Source organism: Triticum urartu, chromosome 3A (genome assembly GCF_056163025.1).
Source record: "Triticum urartu cultivar PI428250 chromosome 3A, HENAU_Tu73, whole genome shotgun sequence".
In the NCBI taxonomy this organism is placed as follows: Eukaryota; Viridiplantae; Streptophyta; class Magnoliopsida; order Poales; family Poaceae; genus Triticum; species Triticum urartu.
In genome coordinates, this window is record NC_141875.1 from 72,855,251 (window position 1) to 72,863,743 (window position 8,493).

General features: G+C 46.4%; 1 protein-coding gene across 1 annotated transcript; it reads right to left on the reverse strand.

Annotated features, from left to right (window-relative positions):
• Nucleotides 1-2,811: 2,811 nt before the first annotated feature.
• On the reverse strand, nucleotides 2,812-7,167 carry LOC147978630 (uncharacterized). Its single transcript, XM_087546416.1, has 3 exons — nucleotides 6,957-7,167; nucleotides 4,548-5,748; nucleotides 2,812-3,315 (listed from the first exon to the last, which is right to left on the reverse strand). Exons 1-3 carry the CDS (start codon nucleotides 6,990-6,992, stop codon nucleotides 3,278-3,280), a joined length of 1,275 nt encoding a protein of 424 aa, XP_087402542.1. The 5' UTR covers nucleotides 6,993-7,167; the 3' UTR covers nucleotides 2,812-3,277.
• Nucleotides 7,168-8,493: the final 1,326 nt, after the last annotated feature.

Consider the following 8,493-nt stretch of genomic DNA (forward strand, 5'->3'; position numbering starts at 1 on the left):
GGTCCATAGCTAGCAGTTATATGTCTTTTTCTCTCTCTTTGACCTTCAATACCACCCACCCGACGCGCCATCAATCGCAGATCCGAGCACCCCATGAAGCAGGAGGAGAGGGGCGAACCTTTGCCACTATGTCGCCGCCCCGACTAGCCGAGACGGCCCCGGTCGAGGCAGCCGCCCGCAACCCTAGCCGACCACGGCCCGCGACGCCGCTAGGTCAGATCTGGCGGGCCGCCATTGCCGTCGTCCCATACCCCCTGCTCACACCACCACCCCCTCCTTGACTCGCGCCACCCACGGCCCACCCCGCCTGAGGTCAGATCGGCCGAGCCGAGCTGCGCCTCGCCAGCCGCCGTCCCCGCCTCCAGCAGACACAACCGCCGTGCCACAACCCACCACAAGCAGGATCCGGTCGGGCCCGAACCGGATCGAGCCGCCGCGGCCGCGATGGACCACACTGCCGCCCACCAGCCCACCGCGAGTCACCAGCAGTTGTCGTCGTCGCAGGGATGGTCGTCAACGCCGCGTCACCGCGCCCTGCCGAGCGCCGCTCAAGCGCATGAGGAGCTTGCTCTGCACCAGCCTTCCCGGCACGATGGGTGACAAAGCCCGGCCGGCGCGCTCCGGCGGCGTGGAGCCACGGCGACTCAGGACGCCGACCTTTACTCCTTTTGGAAGTCTAGATCGCCCTGGGTCTCGCCTCTTCTTACATAAAAACATTTCACACGTATTATAAGCTTTTGCCAATGTTTGTTCAGTGGGTGAGGACGTTTTTTATCGACTATAAGATGTCTACGGTGACTTCTTTAATTTTAAAATGTTGTACCAACTTAGTATCTCGGAATTGAACATTTGCTTCCGTCGCCGTGTTAAAAATACTGAGATAAAAACCAAGATTTGACCGAGGCCCCAGATGTTCTTAAGAGTTCATCGTTTTAGAAAAGTACAATTTCAGTTTGCTGAAAGGTACAAGTTGCACCACGGGGCAGCACCGTCCGAAGGCACACGGGAAGAAAAACTCTGCCGTGTCTACCGAGTGTTGTTGACTGCGGTGTGCCCGCACACTCCGACGATCTGTGTTGATTTCTGAGATGAGATACCCTCAGTAGTACGATAACAGTGATTGTCTTATAGACTTCACTTCCAAGTAGTACCAGTGGCAATCTTTGATAAAAACTAACAAACTGGTCATCTGAAACTAAAATACATCTAAATACATTTATTTTTGAGACAAGTATTTTCGGACGGATGAAATGGATGGAAAGGCAAAAAGGGGGAACATGGCAAAAACCAGAGATTCTTCTTCTTCAGGCTTTGCCGTCGCCGTAAGTGCTCAGATCTGCGTGCGTGTCCTTGTAGCGCTGTGATAGGTACGCCGAGCATGTTATCGGGGGGAACCTGATCAGACAACGAGATCGCAAAAGCTTAGGCTTGGTGTGTATGCCTTGGATGATGAGATGGACAAGTGATCAACTTTAGTCATTGTTGGTAGGGTTTAAAACATACTTTGGCGGATTTGCAGGTTGGCGGGCACTCGACTACGCAGTCGTGGCTTGGTTCCACGAAAAAGACAATCTGTTACTCTCTCCGTTCGAAAATACTTGTCTTAGAAATGGTTATATCTAGAACTAAAACAAGCCTAGATACAACCATTTCTAGAACAAGTATTTCCGAACGGGGGGAGAACAAGAAAGGAATAAACAGCTCAATCAAGATCAACTTTTTTATGGTGCAATGCGGGGTTTGCCTTAAATCACATACAACTGAAGCATTAACCAAGATCACATGGAAAATTAACTTTACTAGTAATAATGTAAGTGCAATGCACGTTTATATTAGGTATGATATTAGTTGCACGTTATATTAGGTAAGATATATCTGTTGCACGTTGGTATTTGATAAGATATTAATTATTTTTTTCATAGAAATAGTAAGATATTAATTACGTGGTAGATTTCATGAGATATCGTTGAGTCAAAACGTGTTTATAACCAATGGCAGTGGTGGGTAATTAGAGCGTTAAACGTGTTTGATGCTCAACATTGAAGCGATTTAAACCGCTAGATAACATGATTTGACGGTCGAGATAATTTGGATCTGCCCTTTGGATTTTTTTATATTGGTATAGATACATGAAAATTGATGTTTTTTACATATTTATTGCACAAGAAACTTATGGTGCAACGCTCTCGTCCATCACTCGATGTAAAGTTTACAATTGTGGTATGATTATTGTATCATAAGTAAATATAAAAATAATAACCAAACGACAAAAGCCATTTATGTCACCCGAATACAATGTGATTTTTGGCCGGCGTCTGATCTGTTTAAATAGAGGATGGATGGAAGGAGCTTGCCGGGTGTTGCGTTTAATGTCCGCACGCTCGTGAATAAAAGTATGGCCGGAGTAGGTTTCCTGTCTTCCACGCAGGTTTAATGAAGGCGTTTGAATGCGGCGAGGAGGCGTGTTTAGTCGAGTGTGCAGCGTGCGGTGTCCTTGGTCGGCGCGCCGCTTCAATGGTGGAGGCAATGAGAGGTCACGTCCAGACTGGGGCCTTCAATGGTGGAGGCAATGAGAGGTCGCGTCCAGACTGGGACGCTCTACAACGGCATGAATGCGGGCAGCTGGTCATAAGCGGGAAGCACACGTGGGAGAAGGAAGGGGTTTTTGGTGGGCTAGGGCGTGACAACGATCCGGACTCTCGCAAACCTCTCCCATGTTTGTCTCCAGTTTGCGGGAGAAAACGCATCCGGACAACGCCGTGGACCGCGGTCCGAACAACATGGTGCGGACTGATATGGAAGGTTTGCGAGTTGGCGTTGAAGAGGACCTTGTGTTATAAATTATAAGGGCATAAAATACATGAACATTCCGGAGGCGTTTCTAAATGCCTTGTTCTTTTCATCCTGGAGGGCATGCATTTGGATCTTCTTACATCGCCAGGTGTTTCTAAATGTCTCTTCTTTTCATCCCGGGGGGATATGTACCTGGAGCCATTTCACCTATTATATATCACACCGACACAAAAACCTATTTCACAATGACTGACAAACTTTTCCAAAGACAAAATGACAGAATACTAACGTCTACGCAACACGCCCCTCTAGATATGCTTGGTATCGTGGGAAATATGTAACCAGCAAAATGAACCCATATCCCCAATGTGGCCATATCATTGAATCGTCGTGGCAGATATACAGGGGGCCTCGCAGGGTTTGGGCGCCAGAATCTACGACGCCCGCAGATAAAATTTCTTTTGTTATAACCTTATGGTCCTTGTCACTGAGCTGGATAATATTGTTCTTCAGATGGCGAATCTGTTTCAAGCAAAACCGAGCAAGGATCAGGATGGAAAACAAAATTAAGTATCAGAACATCAAATGGAGACCAAGCAAGTGGCTAGTACACCGATGGATAGTCAACTATTATGTGCGCTCCAAAGTTGAAGTGATGCATTTGTTCTAGTAACATGTTTTTAATTTTATTTTCTCCGGAAAAGCTCCAGGGATCAAGGTTAACTTAAATGCCTTCCTACCAGATGGATAGTTCAGAGTCCAAATAAAACAAGCAGACTTACCAATGGTTAGTTCGAATTAGTCACTTCTGTCATATAAGAGGAAATTTAGTACATAACAGATTGAGGGTAAGCTTCAGACATACTCCCTCCGTCCGGAAATACCTATCCAAGAAATGGATAAAATGGATGTATCTATAACTAAAATAAGTCTAGATACAACCATTTCTAAGACAAGTATTTCCGGACGGAGGGAGTAAGAAGCTAAGCCACGACCACAGCAGATTATTACACATTGATTAATTTTGAGAAATGGGAAGCTCAATTGCACGTATAAAGGGTTGTGATAACAGTTCAGCACCAGAAAATACAATGGGAAACATGATAACTAAGCTAGGAAGCTACCAGACCTTATATATGACTTTCCTGTACTTTCACACATGTCCAATTTGTAGTTCAGAAAACAGTGATAATATAAAACAAAATGAAAGGTCCATGCCAATAAACCAGATAAGTTGTTCTCATCACCACAAAAAATTGCTGCTCTCTAGCTAATCTCGAGATGGTATAAAAACTGCTAGCTTCACTAAACGTAAAACAAATGAAGAGATGGTACTAAGGATGGCAATATACAGGGAAATGCAAAGTTACAGGATAATTGGCACAACATGCAGCCATGCACAGCATTGCTTTTCAGATTGTGGGGCAAGAAAGAGCACTTAGAGCAACAGAATGTCAAATGATGCTGAACTAGTATTCGTAGAATGGCCTAATGAATCAATCACACACCTAACACCACTCCGCAGTTATAGCAAACAGTGTGATGGTTGATGAACTATTCATAAGAGTGCGAAGCATCACAAATGCAGCAAAGCCAATTTATACAACATTTACTCGATTACAACGGTGTATTAGCAATGCTACAAATTTGGAATTTAAAACGCATGGCATAAAACCTAGCAAAATAGAGAAGAAATTTACACACACGATGCACGTTGTAAATCTTTGTAACCTCAACAGAAGCAAAAGGAATACCTTGAAGGTTCAGCTTCAGTGCAGGAAATATAGGAGGCCAAACCATCTTAAAAGGAAAAATATAATAAGCCGAATACCAATCCTTATCTTTCATCTCATACACTTTATGCAATGTCTTGCCCTTGATATCCAGATACAGTATGCATCGACCCATCTGGAAGAACACAAACTCGGCGTTGTCCCCGACCTGCAGTATCCGAAGAACATCAATATGCTCATCCTCAACAGTGTAATCTTGCATCCTCAAATCAGCAACCATCTCACTCATAAAGATGGTGTCCACCAGCAGCCAGTTGTTCCCCTTGTGGAGCCAGATATGAAGCTGAAGCTCCTTCACTTGAATAAGATATACACTAGATGCATCATCTGCCCGTGACAACATGGCGTCTCTATCTCCATACTCCACCTCTTGTGGGAGACAAATTGTAGAGCAACTTGAGACCGACAAATCCAAGACCATAATATTTCTCGGGGCGACCGTGATATAAATTTTACTGTCCACCAGCACAAGTTTTGGGTCCCATAGCGGAAGAGATGGCTGGTCAGTGGCCAATGTATGATGTGTGCACCAGACACCATGTTGCAACATATATACTCGCACCGTAACCTTACTGGTCTCCTCGGAAGACTCGATCAGAACATAAAAGTAGGACAAGTCGTCGCCTTGTTCTTTGGAGATGAGACACGGCCAGATGCAGAACCTGCCCTCCGGCCGGTTATACCTTGGAAATGGTGGGAAGGTCGTCATGCCTCTCTCAGTCAGTGTGCACAGAGCGGTATGCACTCCAAGTTCGAATCTAGGGCCGTCTTGGAGCATAGTTAAGACGCGGCCATTCCGGCAGTCGAGGACATGAGCCCGTGTGCACTGCCAGGTGTCCGGGCAGAAGCATGCACGGTCGATGACGGCGGCGAGCTCTGGTGGCTGAGGCAGCATCGGCGTGAAACAGGGCCCTGTCCCGGTGTCGATGTAGAAGCCGAGCAGGCGAGGGGGGTGCAGCTTACGGAACCGGCCGAGGAAGGCCTTGTCGGAGACGTGGCATAGCCAGCGTCTGCAGACCAGGGCGGCACGAACGAGGGTGTTGGGGAAGCTGACACGGAGAAGGATCTCAACGAGGAGGTTGTCATCGTCGAGCACCTTCGATACGGTGACGGAGGAGTCTGCCACCGCCGGCTGCGGCTGCTTCTCACCTTCCATGGCGACCTAAACAATAATGTAACAAAAAAGGATTAGTACTGTGGGCTGGGTTTTTGCAGTATATTAATCAACAATTTACATTAAATAATTGGTGGCTACTGATCTGGCTTGAGTCTAAAATACTGGTACTCCCTTCATTCCCTTATACAAGGCCACTTCGATTTTCGTGTCAAATTTGACTTATAATTTTGGTCAACAAAATATGGATTATATGTCATCGAAAATATATCATCGGAAAGTTCTTTGAAATGTGCATTCAATGAAATACTTTTTGTGGCATATAAGTCAGCTCTTGTTGTTAAAATTACTGGTCAAAGTTAAGACATAAAAATATGAAGTGACCTTGTATAAGGGAATGGAGGGAGTACATGGCTAATGAATCTCATATGGGACTAAAAGTCTAGAATACTCCACAGCTAGTGGATCCGGTCATTTGCTAGTAGACCTGGCCATGGGCAGCCCGACCCGGTCAGCCCGAAAAATCCCGACCCGGCCCGACCTTGTCCACGGGCCAGGCTCGGGCCTCGATTTCAAGCCCGACGGCCGGGCCCATCGTATTTGCGCATTAACAAAGAGGCCCGGTCCAAGGCCCGGCGGGCTTTTAGCATGATGGGCTGGGCTTGGGCCCAATTTTAGGCCCAATGGCCGGGCCGGGCCGGACTCGGGCCTGGGTTTTTTGCATCTAGCTCTGGTAGGCCCGGCCCGGCACGACAGATGGCCAGGTATATTTGCTAGTGAATGTGCAGTGGGGGCTAAGGCAAATACTGAATCCAAGACATGATCGGCATCGATCTCATCTATAAAAGATGCATGGTAAAATACTCACTCCATGGCTATTGAATCTGGTTGAGTCTATAATACTCCATGGCTTGTGAATCTGAGATGGCACCAAAATATTTCTTGGCTATTGAATAGTAAAATACTTGAGTCTAAAATACTCCATGGCCTGTGAATCTGAGATGGTACCAAAATATTTTTTGGCTATTGAATAGTAAAACACTCCATGGCTATTGAATCTGGTTTGAGTCTAAAATACTCCATGGCTTGTGAGTCTGAGATGGCACCAAAATATTTCTTGGCTATTGAATAGTAAAATACTCCATGGCTACTGAACCGTTAGTGGGCGGTGGCTAGTAAATCTGAAGCCATCATCGACCAAATCCAATGAGCGCCCGTCGGGAGGCCGACCTAGCTGGGATGGGAAGGCTAATTACCTCGGTCAAAATCGACCCGTCGGGAGGCCCTAGCATCACTGGGCCTCTTGCGACGGACGGCGGGAGGTGACGCAGTCCGGCAGGATGGGGCGGCGGCGAGGCGACGGCGCCGGTGGAGAGGAGAGCCGGCCGAGCGGGATGGGGAAACCACTGGGTTGACCGTGTACTCTTCACTAGCAGGTGCAGGTTGGTGGGGAGGAGAAAACCAGTTGTACGAGTACTTCACCAGCAGATTTTTTTAAAGAAAAAATGGTACTAGCTCCTGCACGGTGAAAACAACGGACTGGGTTGACCGTGTCCACGTGTAAACGTCAGCGCGTGCGTGGGGTGGGTACTCTCTAAGAGCAACTCCAATAGGGCGACCCAAATGAACGCATGCTTTGTCCGTTTTTCGTCCGTTTGGGTCGGCCGTCCGTCCGGCATCTGCCCTGTTTTAGATTTGGATCGGCAGTGCACCAAATGCGCTGATTTATATGTGACAGCGTGGCGGCTGGTCGCCCTATTTCAACAAATAGCTTATTTTTTGCATTGTTTCACGCACAACTTTTACATTCAAACATATAATCCTGAACCAAATAAATAACATAGTTTCAACTGAATAAAATAGTATAGTTTTACAAACCGAATAAAAATAAAAATGTCTCGCATAGTTTTACAAGCCGAATAAAGAAGATACATCTATTAATTGCCAACATGAGCCCACGTATGCTCAACCAAATCATTTTGCAGTTGCATGTGAGTTTCCCAATCACGCATGTCATGATGAAGTTAGATGAACTGTTCAAACGTTGCCGCTTCTCCATGCTCAGACACAACATTCGCACATTGAAATTGAAACCCTTGATCGTACAGACGTTTCGGGCGCTCATCTTCTACGATCATATTATGCATCATCACACAAGCAGTTATCGCCTCTCACAGTTTCTGCGTGCTCCAAGTATTAGCAGGATACCGAACGATGCCCCATTTTGCAGTTGCATGTGAGTTTCGACATCCTTCCTCGCACTCTCTTGCCCTGTTCAAGAATTTATCCGATTAACCAGTTAACTTGCAAATTAATCCCTACTCGTAGGGTCACCGAGTAGCCGATAAACCGATAAATCATCCGATTAATTGATTAAATGGCCGATTAGCCTATTAATCCCCTACTCGCCAACCAACCGAGCAGCTACCAGTTAATGATTTCCTCAACAATGCTCTCTTGCTCTTGGGCAAATCTTTTCCTCTTCTCTCCGATAGGGTTGAGGATTGTCTTCACAATAGTGGTCCACTGAGAATAGATACCGTCACCCAGGTAGTATCCTTTGTCGTAGTTGTGGCCATTGATAGTTAAATTCACCGGTGGGCTATTGCCTTCGGCAAGCCTAGCAGACACTGGCGAGTGCTGAAGCACGTTGATATTATTGTGCGATCCGGCCATGCCAACGAAAGAGTGCCACATTTAGAGATCTTGAGACACCATGGCATCAAGTATGTGTTGGGGAACACAGTATTTCAAAAAATTTACCTATGATCACGCAAGATCTATCTAGGAGAT